Source organism: Stomoxys calcitrans, chromosome 5 (genome assembly GCF_963082655.1).
Source record: "Stomoxys calcitrans chromosome 5, idStoCalc2.1, whole genome shotgun sequence".
In the NCBI taxonomy this organism is placed as follows: Eukaryota; Metazoa; Arthropoda; class Insecta; order Diptera; family Muscidae; genus Stomoxys; species Stomoxys calcitrans.
The window spans coordinates 153,696,257-153,720,111 of record NC_081556.1 but is presented as its reverse complement, the minus strand read 5'-3'; the positions used below and the strand labels follow the sequence as shown (position 1 = coordinate 153,720,111).

Below are 23,855 nucleotides of genomic sequence, written 5' to 3'. Positions count from 1 at the left end.
ATCAATGCGCCTTTTATGGGTTCAAAACTCTAAATCGAGAGATCAGTCTATATGGCAGCTATATTTAAATCTAGACCGATCTGGGCCAAATTGCAGGAAGCCTAACGCAACTCACTGCCCCAATTTCGGCGAAATATGACAATAAATGCGGCTTTTATGGGCCCAAGACCTTAAATCGAGAGCTCGGTCTATATGACAGCTATATCCAAATCTGGACTGATCTGTGCCATATTGTAGAAAGATTGTGAAGCGTCTAACTTAACTCACTGTCCCAAATTTTTGCGACATCAATGAATGCATTTACTTTCTTTTAAAAAATCCGCAATTACTTTTTGGGCAACCCAATATATCCAGATCTGAACCGATTTTCAATCACCAACAACCTACATGAATAGTAAGTATCAGTGCAAAATTTCAAGCGGCTAGCTTTACGCATTCGCCCGGAAAGTCGAAACGATCAAGAATATATACTTTATGGGGTCTTAGATCGATATTTCGAGGTGTTACAAACGGAATGACTAGATTAGTATACCCCCTTCCTATGGTGGTGGGTATAATAATCCCCCTTATTCCGGTTGACGATGGCGTAGTCGAATGTCGAAATTTTTACAAAATGGTATTATGGTTGTCGAAGACGAAAATTTGTTTACATTCTTGGTATCACATAAGTCGAATTCGACAGTCAAATTTGACGAAAACGATCGATATATATAAGTTAATTGCATTCTAAACTACATCTTGCCTGTTTGTCGAAACTGTCGAAGGCGAATAAGTTACAGAATACCACAAAATATGAAATTCGCCTTCGACTACGACTTTTGCCCATTTTCGCCTTCGACAACGGGAATAAGGGTGAATAATTAAGAAAGATTGACAAAATCGAAGATGGATGTGTGTTTTTTTTAATATTTTATTGTATTTCAAAATTATAAATGTTTAAAAGTTTTCTTATTATTTTCAAGGTTAAAATATTTATATATTTGTATGGGGTATTGAATGCAATAGTATTATAAACATGTATTTTATATGTATGTAATTGAAATAAGTATATAGTACATATATTAGACTTCTTTGTTATTGGGGTTTCTTTTCAAATATACTACACTAACTTATGGATCAGTCTATGCAGGAGACCAACATATCTAGATTTGTATTTTTTGCCGCAAGGCTTGCTCTAGCAGCGGTGCATTAGGAAATTCAAAAGTTCAGTGAAGCAAATCTAAACATATTGGCGCATGTGCTTCAGATCTTTTCCTGTTTTTCTTTGTTGTAATTCAAATAGCAATGGCCAAATTAAACATTCAATTATAATCAGCCAATAGCTGTTATCAATCATCAATATGGATTTTAAATTCAAAAGAAAAAAATGTTTAATTTGGCTTGTTTGCGTTCTCATAGTAAATGTACATTTGTGTGCATGTATGCGAGTTTGTGTTTCATATAAAATTAAAAAAAAAATAATAAGAAAAACAAAATAATAAAGGAAAATCATAGGATATCTCCTCAATTCTTTTCAATTTTGTAACATATTTTGCATATAAGTATGATCTATAAACAATTAAGGCACTTCAGCGTATCGCAAAGGCATTGTCGTGTTTGGTTTGTATGTGTGTGTGTGTGCTGCTGATCTAAGCAGCAGCTACACCTAAAATATTTAAGCAATTCACAATAAGAGGTAATAAAAACAAAAACTAAAATGATTTGGTTTAAACAAAACAATAATAATAAAAAAAACTAAAGCTACTACAACTACCATTGTAGCCTAATGGTTTCAACAAATCTCTATTAAATAAAATAAAAATAATAATAAAAAAGAAATAGTTACATATTTAAATAAGTGTTTGATATAATGCAGCAACGTTTAATGATGGCTTTTGAAAAATTTTAGATTTAATTTTTCCTCAATGGCTAAAAGAAGATAACGGCTTTTGATTGGTTAATTTTCTGTACAACATTTAGTTTGATGCCGCCACAGCCACTGGAGCCGGAGTTGCATTGTTAGGTTGTTGATTGTTGTTGTTGTTGGCGGCAGCAGCAGCAGCAACAGCAGTGGGAGTCTCATTTGCCACCTCAGTGTCAGTTTTTATCAACACATTGTTATTGTTGGCATTCATTTTATTATTATTGTTGTTGTTGTTATTCCTTGGGGAACGTTGTTTACGATTAGTTCTCATAGGTTTTGGTGATTTGGTAGTAGAATCTGGTACATTAGCTGAATTACCACCTTCAGCCTGGTTTTGTTGTTGTGGCTTATCGCCACTGGCACCTTGTGGTTCACCACCGGCGTCTTCAACGGATGCCGCACCATTCGGCACAATGTTTCTAATATGATTGCGTACTAAAAAAAAAACAAACACATTTTTCTATTAAAATAAAACTCACAACTTTGTAAACACAAAAGATAGGTTAGGTTGAAAAGAGGGTGCAGATATTAATTCGCCCCATGCCGCTATGGACATACACCTAAGCCAGTAATCGGCTTGTTGTTGTGATTTTGTTGTTACAAAATCCTCAATTGTTTTCACTACCACTACTCTAAGTTGGTTCCAGTCTGATGTTGTTTCTCCACCGAAGTTCCGCAAAAGCTAGGCAATGACAAATGAAATGCTCCAACGTCTCATCATCTTCCCCGCATGCCCTCTACATGCTATTACTTGCCACACCGATTTAAAATAATAATGAGCTCTGAGTCCTATGTGTCCCGTTATGATGCCAACAGTTATACCGACCTCCTTCTTGCTTCCTTTCAGTAATAGCCTTGTCTTCTCACAATCTGGATACCCCCAGAGGATTTTCACCGTCCTACCGACCGTTTCACTGTTGTTGTTGTTGTTGTAGCAGTGTGTTGTACACTGAGGCGGCAGCCCTTGCCGATGAAGGAATTCATCGGGTCAATCCGGTAACGTACAACCGGCTGCCATGGGATTGCTTTCACTGTTCCACAATGTTGCATACGCATTCGTCGCCCACTCCCTTAACTCGAACTGCGTCGACCCGAAAGGCTTCGGGTTAACCAAGTGTATTGAAGGCAGTTCTCTGGCCTTCACCGCCAAATCGTCTGCCGGCACAAAAACGACCTGTTTGCCGCGAAAGTCGGGCAATGAAAGCAAATGCTCCAACGTCTCATCATCTTCCCCGCATGCCCTACACATGCTATCACTTGCCGCACCGATTTTACATAAGTGAGCTCGTAGTCTTATGTATCCCGTTATGAAAGCAATAGCTATACTGACCTCCTTCTTGCTTCCTTTCAGTAATAGCCTTGTCTTCTCACGATCTGGATACCCCATAGGATTTTCACCTTCCTACCGACCGTTTCGTTGTTCCACAATGTTGCATACGCATTGGTCGCCCACTTCCTTAACTTGGACTGCATCGACCCGGGTTAACCAAGTTAATTGACGGCAATTCTCTGGCCTTTACAGCCAAATCGTCTGCCCTTTCATTTCCCCTTACTCCGTTATGGGCCGGCACCCAAACAATGCGGATTTTGGCATCCTCAGAGAAGGCGTTTATCTCCTTTGTACACTGCAAGACTGTTCCTGATCTTACCGTCCTGGTTGTTATTGCCCTTTTGGCAATTTTACTACTTCACGCATTCATTGATCGACCGGATCTCCGCCAACAGATCTCAGTCCCTGGGTTCTCAATGTAAACCCCCAGGCCCACTCTATCCTCTAGCTTTGATCCATCCATGTAACATGGTCTTCCAGATGGCAATACTAGGGTTCTGTCAATCCAAGACTGTGCCGATGGTAGCAGTGCCACGCACTCGACTTCAAAGGTTCATCTCAGGTATACGATCGGAAACCTCTTCCCCTCCTTCCAGGTTTCCTATCGTCGCCTCGAATGTACCGCGATGTAAAAAGGTAAGAACGCGCCAGCATGAATTTAGCTATTATTTTAAAGAAACCCCAGCGAATAAATTCCGTTCAGGGGCTCAATACACATATAGGATGATTAAGATTAAGGTGGGCAACGGTCACCTGCGGTTGGTTGATCGAGAAGCTACAGGATATCGTGACGTTGATCGCGAAGTAAAAAGGGTATCGTGACATAGCTGATCTCTGGCACAAGTGAAAATGCACCGAGGGAGTGCCTATTCAATCGTAGGCCCTTACACATGCATGTTGGGTGTATAACAACGAAGAGTGGTATTTGATTGAGCGAGTTAAGAACCTGGCGCTCCCACAACTTTGGGCACTTTTTGTTTGTTTGCATGCTAAATACAGCACGACAAACTATTTACCAGGGAGGCCCTTCCTTGTTGAAAAGTTTTAACTATTTTTGCCAGAAACACATTTCTGGGCGGGATACCACAACCTTAGGCCCTTGTACCCGTGTCTTGGGCACCCTTGGATTGAGGGAGCGTTTCCCTGTTTTGGCACTATTCCGGTTTTCTGGGGAATGGAGATACGGCATGCTATATGCGGCATGGCGGATTATTAACTAGGTTATTCCTTCCAGGTTGGCGAATTGCACGTGGTTTTACCAGAGAAGAGGCTCTATTCAAAATTTTTTCAAAATTGAAAATTGCCAAAACACTATTGGTTACAATTGGTAAAGAACTCTCACATCGGAGGTGACATTTGGTCATAAAGTCAGAGCTGTTGCTGCTCCGTGTGCCCAGGTTCGCATTAACGACGAAAAATACCCAAGAATAGAGCTGCCTTAGAAAAATTCTAGCTCGAGTTAGGAAAGAGGTATCGTAATAAAATTTGAATTGGCGTAAAGTACACGACTAACAGTAGTTACAACAATGTAACTGTAACAAACAAGATACCAAAAATTACCAATTGCGGTACAAACGTACTATTTTTCCCACTTTTGGTACTATTTTGGGAAATATTTGTCACCAAACCGAGGCCCTCCCCTGGCTACGTCCCTGCTTCAAGTCGATTCTCTACTACCAAATGCCTTTTAATTCAACTCTATCCTTGCCTCCCCCGGGAGACATAGGCATGGCATTTAAACAGGAGGCCACCGTAGCGCAGAGGTTAGCATGTCCGCCTATGACGCTGAACGCCAGGGTTCGAATCCGGGCGAGACCATCAAAAAAAGTTTTCAGCGGTGGTTTTTTTCCTCCTAATGCTGGCAACATTTGTGAGATACTATACCATGTAAAACTTTTCTCCAAAGAGGTGTCGCACTGCGGCACGCCGTTCGGACTCGGCTATAAAAAAAGAGGCCCCTTATCACTGAGCTTAAACTTGAATCGGACTGCACTCATTGATATGTGAGAAGTTTGCCCCTGTTGCTTAGTGGAATGTTCATGGGCAAAATTTGCATTTGCATTTAAAAAACTAGACACCAATTAAATTGTCAGTTTAGCGATCTACTTCCAACCTAGTTACTAGATGCTGTTAACGACACATATGAGTATTCCACAAATCGGACTTTCATGAGATGAAACTGTGCGGCCTCACTGAATTCCCAATACCGCTACAGGTCATCTGTTTACTTACCACGTCTATTGCGAGGACGATTGATACTCTTTACAATCGGCTTAATAGTCGTCTTAGCTGGATCATAATAGCTATCGAACAAATCGGCCAATTCTGTTTTATCCTCGTCTTTTAGTTCTTCCATAACTTGCAATACTTCAACAAGACCATCACGTTTCTTTTCTGTCCAGATGGCATTGAGAGTTTGCAAATCATAACCATGTTCGGCCAGGAAAATGCGGAATTTAACAGCACGCACACGATGATACAATGTTGTCTTGAAGTAGTTTAAAAATACTGGACGGAATGAGTTTTGACGTTCCATATTTTTGTTTTGTGTTTGCAATTCATTCAAATCACTTTGTATGGGTTGGGCATAGGGATTTATGGCTGCCAGTAGTTTGCCACTGGCAATAGGCGAGTCTAGGGAATCCTTAGAGTCCTGATTGCTTAAATGCAATGCCACTTCATAGGCTAATTTAGCACGCACACTGGCACTGCTATCGAATAGTTCACGTTCATTATTTGTACTATATTTGTTTTGATTAGTGACCTTTGGTTGTTGTTGTTGCTGCTGGGAATTTTGACCTGCAACAGCAGCAGCAGCTTCGCCTTCCGCAGTAGTGGAAGAGGCTATGGCTGTGTTATTATTGTTAGACTCAACATTATTATTGTTGTTAATATTGTTGGTCTTGAGGAATTTGGATAGTTTACGTAGCGTATAATGTTGCAACGATTCATTGGCATTGGCCTTGGCCAAATTGAGGCCATTGGCAAATGACTTAACAGTAACTAAGAACCTGTCCAGCAGGTTGTATTTCTTAAGCGATTCCAAAATCATATATGGAATGAATTTACGCTCCTCGTGATACAATAGAATAATGCCTTGTGAATTTGTATCTTTTGCTTTGAGGGCTTCAAGCCAACCGAGGAAATCTCTAAGAGCAGCAATTTCCGATTTTGATTTGATTATCTGAAATGAGAAAAATGAAAATGTAGAAAATGTAGTTTTTCAGTTGTTGGGTGTAAATTAAAGTTAAAATAATTACCTTATAAGTCTGCATAGATTTCAGCATGCGATAGAAACCAATTGAAATGACACGAACTTGATGGCGTTGACGAGCAGCAGGATTTAAATTCATGTAGGGCATAATATATTGTTGGAAATGATCCTTGGGTGTAAAAGCAGCTAACTGGACAATCTGTAAAGGGAATAGAAAGCGTTTTCATTAGCGTTATAAAGAAAACATAGGTTTGAGGTCGAATCGAGTCTAAGTCGAACGAACTTCAATGGCATCAGCACTCTTAGACTAAAGGTCGGCCGGTTGATAGTGCTCCTCTTGAGAAAATTTTGAGTGTTGGCGACTTATGTTGGTTGACGGCCTTCTTGTAATAGAACAAGCTTTTAATAACGTGAAATTGAACTTCATACATAATGCTCTGGTAATCGTGGCAACCACCCTCTTTTGGAGAATTGGGTTAATACGCTGCTGCAAATCCGGATTATCAACGCATGTGTGTCTACTACAAGAACATTAGGAAGATTATGGTCTGAGGTATTCCGCAAGGAGGGGTTTAATAGTCTCTTTTGTGTTTTTTTGGTTTTTTGGGAATCTAAGGTCTTTCGAGATGGAAAGGATGCATTTTGTTGCCTATCCACATGTAGTTGTAGCCACTTTTTTATGCGGAGGTCGCGATCCTCGACAAGGTCCTGTGTGAGCAAGCTCGTTCTGGTTCAAAGGACCGATAGCCGCGGGAGCAAGGTGGCCATTGGTTATTTAAAGGCGCCAATAACTCGACTTGACATTATCGACCATCATAGGCACTCAGTATTTGTGCAAGAGCCGGTGCCACCCGGTCTCTCACTGAGACTCTCCACTCGATACCGATATCGATGTCGATGCTCTTAGAAATTTCAAAGAGCTTCTTCGAACCATGAGGAAGACTCCATCAGGAGACAAAGATCTTACCAGTTCGAAGACATAACTACATGCTGTCTAAGCAATACCTTTTGGGTTGTTATCGCAGAGACCATTCAAATCATCATCTTGTAGATAGGTATCCACCACCCAGAAGCCTTAAGATCAGTCTAGTCTAGACCGTTGCACCTGAAGAAATTGACCTCCCTCGGCAAACCAGAGTAGCTCTGGCTCAATTACGTTCCAGCAGATGAAACCGCCTCAACTCCTACTGAGCAAGGATTGATGCCAACATGCAAGACATATGTCACGATTATGACCAGAGACCAAACGGCACCACGTCACCTGTTTAATTGCCCAGCCAGACCCAGATCCCTCTGGACGCACCCCTTCACAGTCGCAGAGTTCCTGGATCTGGACATTCAACAGAATCAAGCAGACGCAAGATAGAACACAACAAACTGCTACAACAACAACATGGGAAAGACTGTCAGGCTCCGTTGTAAAGGGTGATTTTTTTGAGGTTAGGATTTTCATGCATTAGTATTTGACAGATCAGACATGGTGTCAAAGAGAAAGATGCTCAGTATGCTTTGACATTTCATCATGAATAGACTTACTAACGAGCAACGCTTGCAAATCATTGAATTTTATTACCAAAATCAGTGTTCGGTTCGAAATGTGTTCATTCACCGTTCAGCGATGAGGCTCATTTCGTAAATAAGCAAAATTGCCGCATTTGGAGTGAAGAGCAACCAGAAGCCGTTCAAGAACTGCCCATGCATCCCGAAAAATGCACTGTTTGGTGTGGTTTGTACGCTGGTGGAATCATTGGACCGTATTTTTTCAAAGATGCTGTTGGACGCAACGTTACGGTGAATGAACACATTTCGAACCGAACACTGATTTTGGTAATAAAATTCAATGATTTGCAAGCGTTGCTCGTTAGTAAGTCTATTCATGATGAAATGTCAAAGCATACTGAGCATCTTTCTCTTTGACACCATGTCTGAAATCCCACGTGATCTGTCAAATACTAATGCATGAAAATCCTAACCTCAAAAAAATCACCCTATATTACGGACGACCAAGGAGTAGTGAGAAACGGCGGGCCGACGAGCTGGCCAGGAATGGATCGCTGATATGAGCGAATGATGCAGCGGAATCAGTGTGATGTACCCTGTGTCATCTTCTTGGTAGTCTGGAAGTTTTCTAAGATGACCGCGCGAGTGAAGGGTGGGATGGTAGTGTGAGTTGCAGGATGTAGACGGCCATGTGACCAAGTTTACGCGAAAAAGGGCATTGCTTATCCTGGGGTAGGTTAGGTTAGGTTGAAAGGATGGTGCGGACTTTAATCCGCCAAATATCACTATGGATCACTCACAAATTGTTTTCCACACCCCTTTGTCGGTTTATTTATTTATTTATTTAATTTCATGCAATGCAATATTCTGATATTGTGTCTCCAACTATGTGCCGGTGTCCTATTTGCGGCGAAAGACGGGCAATGACAGCAAATGTTCCAACGTCTCATCATCTTCTTTACATGCCTTACACGTGCTACAACTTGCCGCACCGATTTTGAATAAGTGAGCTCCTAGTCCCGTGTGTCCTGTTATGATACCGAAAGCTTTACTGACCTCCTGCTTGCGTTCTTTCAGTGAAAGCCTCGTCTTTTCACAATCCGGATCTCCCCATAGGATTTTCATCGTCCTGCCGACCGTTTCGATGTTCCACAATGTTCGTAGCCCACGCTCTTAACCCGAGCTGCGTCTGCCCGTAAGGCTTTGGTTTAACCAAGTTTGCTGACGGCAGTCTTCCGGCCTTCACTGCCAAATCGTCTGTTTTTTCATTCCCCGTTACTCCGCTATGGCCCGGCACCCAAACGATGAAGATCGTGCCATTCTCAGTGAAGGCGTTAATCTCCTTCTTATTCTTTAAGACTATTCGCAACTTTACCATCCCATTATGGAGAATATTTCCTGGGTTTGTTTTCAGACAGCTTGTAAGTCCCCATTCGTCATGGCAACACCAGGTCTTTGACGTCGCGTTGCAGAAGTCTGCCTGCATTTCTCCATTTTCTTTTAGTATTTTTTTTTTTTACTTCTACGTTCTTCTGGGGCGAACGCCAAAGGAACGATATTGCTGGTGGCGTGCCCTTCAATATAACCCAGAAGTTCAATCTTGATTTTGGGCACATAGTTTCTTAATCAAAACCTCATAGAATTCGTCTTAAAGATTAGTTTTGGCCTTAAACATAAGTTTTATATGACTGTATCTCCCATACATGCCATTGAGGCAATAGACCCAAACACCTCCTAGAGGATTTGTCCATTCTTGATTCATTATGGGAATTAATTGTCTTCCACTTGGTCAAAATAAATACTCTAAAGATGCAAATGCAAATTTTGCCTATGAACATTCCACTAAGGAACACGGGCAAACTTCTCACATATCAATGAGTGCAGTCCGATTTAAGTTAAGCTCAATGAAAAGGGGCCTCCATTTTATACCCGAGTACGAAGGGCGTGCCGCAGTGCGACACCTCTTTGGAAAAAAGTTTTACATGTCATATTACCTCACAAATGTGGCCAGCATTAGGAGGGGAAAACCACCGCTGAACATTTTTTCTGATGGTCTTGCCAGGATTCGAACCCAGGCGTTCAGCGTCATGGGTGGACATTCAAACCTCTGCGGTACGGTGGCCTCCTCTCTAATGATATGTATGTTTATGTTGTTGTAGCTGTGTTGTACACTGAGGCGGCAGCCCTTGCCGATGAAGGAATCCATCGGGTTAATCCGGTACGAACAACCGGCTGCCATGGGATTGATGTATGTTTATTGTTATACATAGCTTTGCAAACCATTCTACCTGAATAATTTATTGTGTCACAACAATGGTGAGGGTTGTCAGTGGAAAAAAATGAGCCTTGTTTTATAATGAATGCGATCGGAATGCAAGCTAACCATTTCCTCAAAAGTAAAGAAGAGAAAACGTGACCATCTTGTTGGACCACGGGCTTAAGTATTTCACATGGGTTCATACATCATCATCATCATAACCTTAAAAACAAATCTTACCTCATCAATTAATCTGCGTCCCGTGGTATCAATGTCAATGCCCACCAGGGTATATTTGCCCTTGGGCAGAGTTGTTTCTGTGATATTGCTGTTCTTGGGGCTGCTGCCCGTGGCACCATTCGTTGATGGGGAGGCATCAACACCATTTTTCTGAGGCGTTGTTTTTGAAACGACCATTTTGTCAATTTGTAACAAAATTTATTTCTCCTTTTTAAAAGCAAATTCCCTTCTTTACAAAACAATCGCTAGCGATTTGTGTTATTTTTTTTTTTTCAATTTTGCTGGAACGAGAAACAAAAATAGCAGAAATTATTAAAAGTTACATTCGTTAATTACTCAATTACACCGCATTCATAACGACAAGCAAATAGGCAAAGCGCAGACCAGACCACCACGATCATCAAAGCAGAGTCAACACCAATAATCGAGCGATCCGAATGGCTGGCGTGTACCCCCGCCATCGTGTATTAGTTTCGGTTTATTTTTTTGCTATACTTCTCAGCATTTTATAATAAACATTGACTCTTATCGTTTGGATGGGTTTGAAAGTTATTTACGTTTCAAATACAAATACTTTATGGGGTTTTTTCATATTTTTGCTTATTCATAAATTTCGCATTGTCAAAGGAGGTGGTGGAGGTTCTAGAGAAGAAACGCCTCTAAATCAGGGGGAAGCAAGCTTATTGCGAGTGCAATAAAGCCCTTTCTATAAAAAAAAAAAAAAACAAAGAAAACAATTGACAGCATTGGAGAATGTTTATGCAGACGTTCAAATACCTACGCCGAAGTTATATGGGTATTTGTACAGCAATGGCGTTCAAACACAAATTCCTCGCCTCTTAATGTTTGTCACGTTTCCACCAAAGACCATAGAATATAGAAAAGGGGGAACTCCACGCTTTAAATGAACTTGTGTTCGTTCATTTAATTGTAGGCTTTGTACAGGGAAAATATTCTTATCAAGTTTGCCAACTACACAGAGTCGTATACCTGTTAGTCTAGTGGATATTCATGTTTTTTGCTGTTAAAGCAAAAATTACTACATATTGGGGAATGCAATTTGATATTTATTGAACATACTGTAAATAATACCCATTCAAAACAGTAATTTCAATGAACATATCCAATGTGTACTTCCAAGAAAATTTGGATAAGGGAAAAAAAAAGAAAAACGGCATAAAGTTTGGCCGGGCCGAACTTTGGATACCCACCCCCTCGGCTATATATGTAAATCCGGATATATAGATAAACCGATCTGAACCATATTAAGGTCGGATATCGTGAGGCTCAGAAAAACTCACAGTTTCAAATTTCAGCGAAATCGGGTTATAAATAAAGCTTTTATGGGGTTCAGTCCCCTTATCGGCAGATGGGTCTATATGGCAGCTTTATCTATAGTCCAATCTGAACCATACTTTGGTCGGATGTTGGGAGGACTTAACCTACTTCAGTTTCAAATTTCAGGGAAATCGGGTAATAAATAAAGCTTTTATTGGCTTCAGATCCCTTATCGGCAGATCGGTCTATATATCTAAATATATTCCGATCTGACCATATTTAGGTCGGATATCAGGAGACTAAAAACATCTCACCGTCTAAAATTTATATTATCTAAATATGGACCGATCTACTCTACATTTTGGTCAGATATCGGGAGGCTTAAAATAACCCACTGTTGCAAATTTTAGGGAAATCGGGCAATAAAGCTTTTATGGGTTTCAGACCCTTTATCGGAAGATCGGTCTATATGACAGCTTTATCTAAATAAAGTCCGATCTGAACCATACACTTTATCGGAAAATCGGTCTATACAGCAGCTATATCCAAATATGGTTCGATTTGACCCGTTCAAGAACTTAACCAGCGTGCACCAAAAAGACGTATCTGTGCCAAGTTTCGGCTTAATTTTTGAAGGCTCTTGAGTGATTACAACAGGCGACGGACAGACACACGGACAGACGGATCGTCTTAGAATTTGACGACGATCCGAAATATATATACTTTGTGTTGCAAACGGAATGACCAAATGAATATACCCCCTATCCTACGGTGGTGGGTATAATAACATTGATGTTTTTCTGTCCCTGCAGCTGTCCCTTAGAAGCAAAAGAGACGAATTTCATATTTTTATATTCCCCGCCATAGGATGGGGGTATACCAAATTCGTTATTCTGTTTGTAACACCTCGAAATATGCGTCTAAGACCCCATAGAGTACATATATTCTTGATCGTCATGACATTTTAAGTTGAACTATGCATGTCCGTCCATGTGTCTGTGGAAAGCACGCTAACTTTCGAAGGAGTAAAGCTAGACGTTTGAAATTTTGCACAAATACTTTCTATTAGTGCAGGTCGGTTGGGATTGTAAATAGGCTAAATCGGTCCATGTTTTGATATAGCTGCCATATAAACCGATCTTGGGTCTTGACTTTTTAAGCCTCTAGAGGGCGCAATTATCGTCTGGTTTAACTCAAATTTTGTATGTGGTGTTTCGGTATCACCTCCAACAACTGTGCGAAGTAAGGCCGAAATCGCCATTTTAACCGATCTTGGGTATTGACTTCTTGAGCTTTTAGAGGGAGCAATTCTTATACGATTTGACTGTAATTTTGCACGTGGTGTTTTGTTATGACTTCCACAACTGTGTATGGCGTAAATCGGTCCATAACCTGATATAGCTGCCATATGAACCGATCTTGGGTCTTGATTAGGGAGCAAATCTTATCCGACAACTGTGCTAAGTATGGCGTATATCGGTCCATAACTTGATATAGCTGTCATATAAACCGATCTTGGGTTTTGACTTCTTGAGCATCTGAAATTTTGCACGTAATGTTTTGGTATCACTTCAAATAACTGCAAAGAATATGGTTGACATCAGTCTATAACCTGATATAGCTGCCAAGTAAACCGATTTTAGGTATTGACTTTTTGAGCCAATTGAGGGCGCAATTCTTATCAGATTTCGCTGAAATTTTACATGAAGTGTTCTGTTATGACATCCAACAACTAAGTTTGTTTTAAATCGGTCTATGTTTTGATATAGCTGCCATATATACCGATCTTGGATCTTAACTTCTTGAGCCAATAGAGGACGCAAACCGCATCCGATTTTCCTGAAATTTTGCATGAAGTTTTTTATTATGACTTCCAACAACTGCGTTAAGTATGGTTCAAATCGGTCCATATCTTGATAAAGCTGCCATCTTCTTCTTAAGCCTTTAGAGGGCGCAATTCTTATCCGATTTTGCTGAAATTTTGTACAACGGCTTCCCCCATGACCTTCAACATACCAATGTGGTCGTAATCGATCATTATCTTGATACAGCTGCTGTACAAAACGATCTCCCGATTCTGCTAACATACTAAACAATAACTGAGGGGTTGGAGACGGTCGATAAACTTCTGTATAACTGCCTCATAATTATGAGAGGGCCCTTGCAAAAAGGTCCGAAACAAATTTGAGATCAAATTTTATTTAAATGGCAGATATAGTAGTATGATCTGGCCACATTAATTTTTTTTACTCGGTGAACACCGTTTTATATCTATACACCCTCCAGTCGCATAGACCTCTTGTAATTTTGGAGTTCTGCAGAGATCTGGGCCTTATTACCGCTTACGTCAACGAGTAAAATCGTTCGAAATCTGTCTATTGTGAATTGTCAATTTCTTTATTGAACGTGTATTTTTGAAATTTAACAACGTGAATGTCATAATTTTAAAAAATATGATATTAAAGTGTGTATAAAAGTGGTATAACATCCACTAAATTTTGCATTTATGTATATATGAAACTTCATTCGGTAGAAAGGGCACTCAAATTATGCGGTAATTCGGCCCCTAGATTGACTGGCTGGATGATATTCTCACCGGACCTCTTGGTTCCCTACTTTTTATTTTGTGCATTAGTTTTCCCTTTTTTCTGTCGTTTCTGATATCTTGTATTTTACAGTTTCTCCACCTGCGTTTCTCCATCTGCTTTTTTCTAACTTCTACTAGAGCGAACACAATGGACTCATGTCTCCGAGGGAATCGGCAAGCAATCAACGTTGCTAGTCGAGTGCTCTCCCGCCTAACCTAAAGGTAAGTTAAGTGAAGGTTTTGTACTGTATGGTGAACGCCAAAGGAGAAGAAGTAAAATATAAGCTTCAGAGAACGTGGGAACACATCTGCGATGCAACAAGGCTTACGAGGGGCAACAAAAACAATTCCGGACGCCCGAAACCATAGATATAAGCTTAAGTATGAGGCAGCAACTGATGCGAAAAGAAAAATCAAACAATTTGGAGGTAAGAGCCATATGATAGATTTGAAGAATGCGAAGCCACTTAGTCCGAATTAAGTATGGGCGATGAGCGCACTGTAGCATTGTGGAGCCGTCAAAAGAAGGATGACAAAAAAAAAACAAATAGGTGGATCGGAATGACAGGACAAGGCTAGTACTGAGGGGAAGTAAGGGGATAAATAGGGTTTACACACATTTATGCACAATATTTTTGACAAATGACACCGTGTGTTGGGTAAGTGGGGAAGATGAAGAGTTGTTGAATCAATTTTTATGCCAATGTCCGGCAATCGCTGGTTACAGAGTCCTTCTGAATGTATGTATATTGTATATGTGATGGCAAGGAAATTAAACTTAACACCCCCACACGCAAAGTCCTGGATAAAATCAACCTTCATATTATTATACCCTCCACCATAGGATGGAGTCATTCTGTTTGTAACACCTCGAAATATGCGTCTAAGACCCCATACAGTGACATTTTAAGTCGAACTAGCCATGTCTGTCCGTCCGTCCGTCTGTCTGTCGAAAGCATGCAATCTTTTGAGTGAGTAAAGCTAGCCGCTTGAAGTTTAGCACAAACACTTCGATTGTGATTGTAAATGGGCCAAATCGGTCCACGTTTTGATATAGCTGCCATATAAATCGATCATGGGTCTAGACTTCTTGAGCCTCTAGAGGGCGCAATTCTCGTTCGATTTGACTAAAAGTTTGATCGTAGTGTTTGGATATCACTTCTAATAACTGTGCTAAGTATTGTTCAAATCTGTTCATTACCTGTTAAATCTGCCATACAAACCGATCTTGGGTCTTGACTTCTTGAGCCTCTAGAAGGCGCAATTCTCGTCCGATTTGACTGACGAGTTTGCACGTGGTGTTTTGATATCATTTCCAATAACTGTGGTAAGTATGGTTCAAATCGGTTCTAAACCTGATATAGCTGCCATATAAACCGATCTTTGGTCTTGACTTCTTGAGCCTCTAGAGAGCACAATTTTCATCCGATTTGGCACACATTTTGTACAAAGGCTTCTCCCATGGCCTTCAACATACGTCTATCTATCTATAGCTTGATACAGCGATCATATAAACCGATCTCCCGATTTTGCTTCCTAAGCCTCGAATCAGACTCTAACTTGGTATAGCTCCTCCTCATCCGTCCTCATTCATTATTCTTTGTTTGCCTTAAAAAGAGATACTGCGCAAAAAACTCGACAGATGCAACCCATTGTGGAGGATATATAAGATTCGGCCCGGCCGAACTTAGCACGATCTTACTTGTTTCTTTACTTGTATGCGCAACCCTACTCAAAATTTGCAACATGAAACAGCACTTTACAGATTCTAAGGCCCTAGTCACCCAATATCTTTCATTTCAACGCAATACTTTCCAAATTCTGATTTCTTCCCCCTAGGGAAGGCTCGGACAACCAAGGGTATTCAAAACAATTTGCAATACCAATATGCAGTAAAGTGGCCCAGGAACACACATCCAGCCTGCCAGTAGTCGACACAAAATCAAACTCGATTAACAAATTATTATACAATTTGATCAAATTTTCAAAACCTTGTAGGACCACAAAAAATAATTTCATTGCCTTAAAAAAAAAACTACAAAATGGCCTCCAATGTTCATAACGCCACAAGAATGAATACAAAAAAATATTAAGACTTACCAATGCTGCAAATATGGTTGCAACAAAAATCGAATGTGATTTAAAATGTTCACCGCGTTTTTTAAATCGAAAATACTTGAAGAAGAATCAAGATCCTTTTTTGAACCAGCAAAAAGGTCTTAAGTAGCACTGCTTGGTATGTCTTACCAATGAATAACTTAACTAGAATAAAATCTGTCCTCATTGAATGAGAATAAGAAACATAGCCTTGAAAACAAATCAAGATCCCAAAAGTAACGGCAAATTTCCAAGTACAGGTTATTTCTGCAGAAAACCAACATAACGAAGAAAGGTGAAACAAAAGATATTCGAAACTTACTCTCGTGAGTACTAGCAGGGGAAAAAGAGAAACACAGAAATTCTCTTAATTATCTCTAGGCTGTTTTATTTGACTTCCCTCCGCGATTTGAATTAAAATTTAATAGAGAACCAAAGCAATCAGCGGTTCAAAAACAAAAAACACAAAATACGTATTTTATCACAAAACGCGTGCGAAGACTTAAGTTGCCAAATTCGAATTAGAAAAAATTTAAAACAAACTTTTATTTTGTTTCACTTCAAAAACCATAGCCTACTTGATAAAGAAAAATGGAAAATTTTTCCTAGCATGCTATGCAAAATCAAAAAAAATTCCATCTCAAGGCACTTGGTTTTATTTGTTGTTGTTCTTCTACACCCACCCTCTATTTGCAAAGTAGTACTTATAATTTCAGCCACAAACGTGATCAAACACAAATTTTTCTTTTAATTTTTTTGTTTTACAATGTGATAGCATTATGTTTCCCGATTATATGTATTTTCCTTACGTAGCTATTTTTGCCAATGCTCTGCTAAGGGTGCCCCTTGGTAGGGGGAGGAAAATACTTACGGAAAGAAATGTGATTTTTTCGCCGCAAGTTAACAAGTGTTTTTATGCAATTTGTAAAGTACACACTCTAGACTTTATTAGGGGTTCTTGTTTTTAATTTCCTTTTTTAACTATTATTATTTATTTTTATACAAATCCTGAAATTCTGCATAAGATGTGGTTACTGTTTTATATGTAATTCTAAATGGGATAAATCACCAAATCACAAAAATATGTTCTAGAAATAAACACGCCGAACGAACTTAAATCTATGAAGTATTCCGATAAGAATAATTTTGCAGAGCTGCATCTGTTTTGCTAACCGCAAATGTCACCTGCATCGATCAAAAATGAAAAAATCGAGATATTCGACGGTAAATATTTGAGAACGTAATGTACAAACGCAATAACGTGGACGTGATCTCGATATCTAGGTTGTTTTGTTTACCAATGTGGCGGATTCGCTTGTTTGAGGCTTGTATTATGTTCCTTTTTAACGGTTGAAAACACATGTCTTTATTTATCAACACTAAAGCTGAGTATTCTGTTCGGCTTTTCAGGCGAAATGCTGTCAAACTGCATATAAAAAAAAAAGCCGACTAAACGCTGGAGGAAAATAGGCGAATAGGAAGTACTCTGTTTATAGTGAGGAAAATGGCGAAAAGAATTTTTAGTGGCAACACTTGAAACCATTGTAAGTATCATTTTAGTTTGTTTTATTGGTTTTAATTTTTCGATTTTTCTTTTTGTTATTTTATTTATTTTCGAAAAAAAGATAAAACCAAAAGTGCAGATAAAAACGTTTTTGGTATGAAAATAAAATCAAATGATTGCTGTGAAATTTCTCTCGTGAAGCAATAAAACATTTCAGCGGCTATTGCGAAAGCAGAATGGAATACCAACCCTACAGACCAAAGCAGAATAGGCGAATTGAACTTTGGTTTTGACAGCCGTGCTGCAAAAATGCAACTCTGCACACAAACTCCAAAAAAAGCAATGCGGAAAAGTAAAAAGAATTTCAACTTCGACGCTTGAAACAAAGCGTTGTTGTTGTAGCAGTGTGTTGTACACTGAGGAGGCAACCCTTGCCGATGAAGGAATCCATCGGGTCAATCCGGTACGTACAACCGGCTGCCATGGGATTGTGAAACAAAGCGTCATTCGATGTTGCCACACTTGAAGTAGTGTTTTTGGTCGTCAAAGTTAAAATTTTTTTAACTATTGCGTGTTGCTTTTTTTAACATTTATTTGCACAGTTGCATTTTTCAACGCAACGAAATTATGATTTTTTCAATTGCCCTGAGATGTAGAAGCCATATTAAGAATCAAGGATTTTAACATACTTTAAGCGCTCGTTGCTTTTATCTTGGAAGCGGAATCAAGGTATTCTTGATATAACTGTGATGAATTTTGGACAGTATTATAATGCACTTATAAGTTGAGGTCATGCGAACAGTTGAGTACAATTTTTTTTAAATGCTTGTTAACACAGATGTCAAATTTTCTAAGATCTTGAAACGATGTTTTATTTTATCCGATACATGGCATAATTACCTGGTAGTGTACCGCAAACATATTAATTTTTTTTCGCGAAGTGCACTATCGTCGACGAGTTTTGGTTGTGTGCGTGTATTATAGTTAATAACGATTACACACACAAACAACGAAAAATGGCGCGAACTAGTAACATACCTAAAATAAGTGTTGCTCCAATCACTGATTTTGACAGATAGTGCACTCAATATTTTGTTGTTGGGCAACTGCCACTACCTGTAAATGAATATATCTTGGATCCGATACACCACATATTAGAAACAAAACAGTGTTACAATAATGAAAATACAACTTAAAACACACATTTGAAGAAGATAAATTGTAAAACAAAGTTTTTTTTCTAAAAACACTTTGACATTTGCATTTACGGCATTTGGCAATCAAGGTAGATTCGTTGGGGGCAGATCTTTGTTTTTGTGATAATGACTCCACCCCTTAATTGTACCATAGGACAGTATATGTTTTTCAATATCTGGCTAGTAATGATTGCACATTTCATGTGACGCATTCACCTTTATTTTTACTAATACTATTACAATGACCACGCATTATGATGTGTCAGGTAAACTCAGCATAAAACGAGAAGTATGGAAAATTAAATGAAATCCAAGGCGGATTTAATAAGGCTATATACTATAAACAGCTGAGTACAATTTTTTTCGCAAAGTGCACTTTCTGTCAACGATTTTTGGTTGTGTGTGTGTATTATAGTTAAGGACCATAACACACACAAACAACGAAAAATGGCGCGAACTAGTAACATATACAAAATCACAGTTGCACTAATCACTGGTTTGACAGATAGTGAACTCAATATTTTGTTGTTGGGCAACTGTCACTATCTGTAAATGAATATATCTTGGTCTCACGCGAGCAGCTGTTAACAGCCGGCCTGGTTTGACAGTATTAAGATGTCAGATTTTGGTTTGCATTCTCTTTGTTGTTATATTCTTTCTCGCATATTCTCTGCTCATGTACGCACACGTATACACACACGCACACAAATTTGTTTGCGTGTGTTAGCAAAACGGTGATCAACTTGATGGCAAGATGGCGGATTGCACCACCATATGATTTGTGGTTGTTGAACAAATGAGACATCCTTTAATTGTTTCGCTATGAATGAAATCAAAGAAAAGAAAAAATCGATTTACCGTTTTTGGCAAAAACTGTGATCAACACTTATTCACGATGAGTACGGTCACGATGTGCCGTCTAAAAGGGCTATAAAACGAGAAGAAATGGTGAGTTTAAATGGCACATATGATGTATGGTCATTGTAACAGTGTTGGTGAAAACAAAGGTGTAATCGTTACATCTAAGCATAATCGTCATTCATGGCTGAAAATCAAAATCATTTGATTTTTTCGATGAATGACGTTTATCGATTGCCGTTAATAAAGAAATGTGTAATCATTTATTGACAAATATTGAAAAACATGTTCTGTGGCCAATAAGGTTAAGAAATGAGAAGTTAGGTATGGAAAATTAGATACAATCAAAGAAAAGAAAAAATTCGATGTACCGTTTTTGGCAAAAGCTGTAATCAACACGTACACACGATGAGTACGGTCTTGATGTGCCGTCTAAAAGGGCCTTAATGTGCCGTATAAATAGCCTATAAAAATCGACTTGTAGATGTTACAATCGATAACCACGTCATATGGAAAAACAAAAACAAAAACAAAAAAAGAAATCCTAAATTCAATTTCTAGAAATCCTCAAAATCCTGACCCTTTGTTTTATATAAACTAGAAACTGTTGCAACATAAATATACTATATAAGTATACATATATTAATGGAAATATAAAAAGCCCAATACTCGACGTAAAAATTAGATAAAATAGGAAAATAGTAACAACTTTTCAATTGATAAGACAGTGAGAAAACTAGCGAAAGCCAATCGGTTCAACATGTTGGCGTTTATAAAACGTAAATTATCTGAATCTGATTCCACATCAAATTCAAACAGCACAACAACGGAAAGGTAAGTGGTTATATGTAACAACAACAGACATAAGGTTACTGTTCAAGAGGTTGTCTTAAGTGGAAGGGAATTAAGTCTATTGCTTTTAGAGGTGATTATTGATATTCATAGTTCATACTTTATACTTTTTATTTTATCAGTGTTTTGGTGCGCAAAACATCACAGATGTCTTTGGGATCGTCATCTGGCGAAGATGCCGCTGTGGATATTGGTGAAGATGCTTTGCTAAAAGAATTGGGTTATAAGAATGCCAATGATTTACAGGAGACAGTTTATGGTAAAATGAAGACTTTTGTTGAGGTAGAATTTATTTTAATTTTGGTTTTTCACTTCTTTACAGATTGCTTAAGAACCATACGAGATCCAGAGAAACCTGCAACATTGGAAGACTTGAATGTGATCTATGAAGATGGGATTTTCGTTATGCCTTCAACAAAATCTAATGTATCAGTTGTAAGTGTATGCTAATTTAATAATCCTAGACCAATATCGATTCCTTGATGTGGTTTTAAAAGCATCAACTTTAATTTGGTGCTAGGTTCTGGTAAAAACACACACTATGAACGCTGCAGCTCGGGCACTTTCGCTGTCCCTGAAGTAAAATTAAAAAATTCGTGCATTACAATAAGCGGCGAAGGTGAAATTGTTAAGGTAGACAAACTTTCAATCACATTAAACAGCAAATGACAAGCGATCACACAAGTAATCCGAGATTTAAGTCACACTGGAGGAACATGTTGAGGTCTGGTTCTCGCGCTCAAAGACAGATTTAAGATCCTGATCAGTTACTTGACTCGCAGAAAATAAAAATTTTTAGACACTGGTGTAAAATTGTCCAGCAACTTGAACGATTTGGCGCTGTGGTCAAGATTTGTTGAGTCGTCAACTTAGGGCGCTTAATAATTTAACAATTGAACAATCTGATGAATCTCTTCGGATCAGTCATTCCTATGCCAAAAACCAAAGCTATCAAAGAGTCAGGGGTAATTGTCCTATTTTATATATTAAGGGGACTTCAGCTGTACCAGTGTAGAGATAGGTCTTTCTGTCATGTTCTTCCTAAGCGTATAGTCAGGGGTAATTGTCCTTGACCTTGTCCATGAAGAATAAAGTTCATGGACAAGGGTTAATCCGGTAAGTACTACCGGCTGCCATGGGATTAGGCGTAAGGATAATCTTTCTGGCAGATTCTTCCTGTCAACTGCATTCAAAACATGTTTTGGCACTTAAGCCAAGACATTATGTTGACAACTGCCTTGGGCGGAGGATGTCCAAGAAAAACTGTACTTGGACTTAGTTGAATTAAATTTCTTGTAGGAAATAAGACACAACTATGTAACCAATATATTTTTTTCGTTTTTTGTTTATCATTTGTTGTTTTTCAGGTTCGCATAGAATTTAATCCTACTGTCCCGCATTGTTCCTTGGCCACACTGATAGGCCTGTGTATACGTGTCAAAGTTGAAAGAAGCCTGGCGCATAACATCAAATTGGACATATTTATCAAAAAAGGCACCCACAACACGGAAGAAGAAAGTAAGTTATAAGAACATGTCTATCCTATTTCCGTTTCGATAGACAGTTTTTAGTGATTTCTAATCTTAAGTGAAAACTGATTCATTAATTCGTCTTACCACTGATTTCCAGTAAATAAACAAATCAATGACAAAGAAAGAATAGCCGCAGCCATGGAAAATCCCAATTTAAGAGAATTGGTGGAGAATTGTATAAAGGATGAAGAGTGATGGTGCAGTAATTGGTGCAACCTCTATGCTTAGGGGACTAGGATATATTGTAATCTTTGTGGCACCTCAAAGAGTACCAACAAGATTAAGTTACTGTTTATTATCTTAATGGGACTACGTACGGCAAGCGTTATGTTTCCCTTACATATTTATACCATTTTTGTTTTCTACATACATATTATGATTGATATGGTCTGGTAAAAAAAAAATAATAATTTATATTGTGTTTTTGTGATAGAGCATTGAGTGAGACGTCACAAAAGAACGTGTGCACATCCGTATTAAGGCGGTGAATGATGATGGTCAGTGCTTTCGATTCAATATGGCCGCCATACGTATTTGGTTGCTTTGATTTTATTTTGTGAATGAATTTCTCTTATCGCAAATATTGTTTAGAATAGATAGGTAGTAAGTATTTGTAAATTGGTGATAACACAAATAAACATTGCAATGTTTTCTTAAATGTTGTTTTTGGTCCCATTTTTTCTTTTAATTAAAATGGGGCTTTTCAATTGTTTTTGTTGTTGCAGTATGTTGTACACTGAGGCGGCAGCTCTTGCCGATGAAGGACTTCATTGGGTCAATCCGGTATGCACAACCGGCTGCTATGGGAATGGTCTTTCAATTATTCTCAATTAATTTAAAGTTGTATTTGTTTACAATAACCCCTTCAATGGGCGGTATATATGGAACCTACATATGTCTAAAAACTGGTTGGGGCCACTATGTTTAAAATGTAAATCGCATAGCCTTAAAGCTGTGAGTAGCCTTTAAAGCTCAAATTTGATAAAAAGCTCAACATTTTCAAATAAAATTGTAATATCATATGGAAATCCTAAACGTGAAGTATACTTTTAGGAGTTTCATACGATATTGCTTACATACACCTGAATAGACATGTCCCCACTTTTAACAAATAAGAGAAAAATATAGAAAAACAATTTTATCCCAAATGTTTTGTCCAAAAAATAAACAAAGCATTTTTGGGAATTCATGCACATTCTATATTTGGGGTAAACCTGTATTTTTATTAAAATGCAATTTGAAGATTTTTTATACTCACCACCAAAGGATGGGGTATACTAATCTAGTCATTCCGTTTGTAACACCTCGAAATATTCGTCTAAGACCCCATGATCTTGATCGTCTCGACATTCTGAGTCGAACTAGCCATGACCTTCCGTCCGTTCGTCTTACGAAATCACAATGGCGATCGAGTTAGCCGCTTGAAATTATTCACAGATACTTAATATTAATGTTGGTCGTTGGGGATTGCAAATGGGCCATATTGCTTCACATTTGGATATTCCCA

The 23,855-nt window shown here is 38.7% G+C and overlaps 2 protein-coding genes across 4 annotated transcripts; one reads left to right on the top strand and one right to left on the bottom strand.

Moving 5' to 3' along the window:
- Positions 1 to 1,807: 1,807 nt before the first annotated feature.
- Positions 1,808 to 17,539, bottom strand: LOC106083515 (maternal protein exuperantia). Of its 3 annotated transcripts, none has more exons than XM_059369336.1 (5): positions 17,278 to 17,539; positions 10,445 to 10,725; positions 6,494 to 6,646; positions 5,466 to 6,417; positions 1,808 to 2,338 (listed from the first exon to the last, which is right to left on the bottom strand). In XM_059369336.1, exons 2-5 carry the CDS (start codon positions 10,619 to 10,621, stop codon positions 1,956 to 1,958), a joined length of 1,665 nt encoding a protein of 554 aa, XP_059225319.1. In that variant the 5' UTR covers positions 10,622 to 10,725; positions 17,278 to 17,539; the 3' UTR covers positions 1,808 to 1,955. The 3 variants fall into 3 exon arrangements, with proteins under 3 accessions (XP_059225319.1, XP_059225320.1, XP_059225321.1); XM_059369337.1 differs by lacking the exon at positions 17,278 to 17,539 and adding an exon at positions 16,729 to 16,939; XM_059369338.1 differs by lacking the exon at positions 17,278 to 17,539 and adding an exon at positions 16,410 to 16,517.
- A 2,955-nt stretch (positions 17,540 to 20,494) lies between these two features.
- LOC106083498 (MIP18 family protein galla-1) lies at positions 20,495 to 23,006 on the top strand. The gene is made up of 5 exons (XM_013246576.2): positions 20,495 to 20,798; positions 20,939 to 21,075; positions 21,139 to 21,251; positions 22,184 to 22,334; positions 22,446 to 23,006. Exons 1-5 carry the CDS (start codon positions 20,725 to 20,727, stop codon positions 22,541 to 22,543), a joined length of 573 nt encoding a protein of 190 aa, XP_013102030.1. The 5' UTR covers positions 20,495 to 20,724; the 3' UTR covers positions 22,544 to 23,006.
- The last annotated feature ends 849 nt before the right edge of the window (positions 23,007 to 23,855 follow it).

What these genes read in the sequence shown, in the direction of transcription:
- LOC106083515 (XM_059369336.1), bottom strand. Translation starts at nt 10,621, where the DNA reads ATGGTCGTTTCAAAAACAACGCCTCAGAAAAATGGTGTTGATGCCTCC. An exon ending in GACGCAGATTAATTGATGAG is followed by an intron (nt 6,647 to 10,444) that starts GTAAGATTTGTT and finishes TTCCCTTTACAG; the next exon opens with ATTGTCCAGTTAGCTGCTTT. An exon ending in AATCTATGCAGACTTATAAG is followed by an intron (nt 6,418 to 6,493) that starts GTAATTATTTTA and finishes TTCTCATTTCAG; the next exon opens with ATAATCAAATCAAAATCGGA.
- LOC106083498 (XM_013246576.2), top strand. Translation starts at nt 20,725, where the DNA reads ATGTTGGCGTTTATAAAACGTAAATTATCTGAATCTGATTCCACATCA. An exon ending in CAAAATCTAATGTATCAGTT is followed by an intron (nt 21,252 to 22,183) that starts GTAAGTGTATGC and finishes GTTGTTTTTCAG; the next exon opens with GTTCGCATAGAATTTAATCC. An exon ending in CCACAACACGGAAGAAGAAA is followed by an intron (nt 22,335 to 22,445) that starts GTAAGTTATAAG and finishes ACTGATTTCCAG; the next exon opens with TAAATAAACAAATCAATGAC.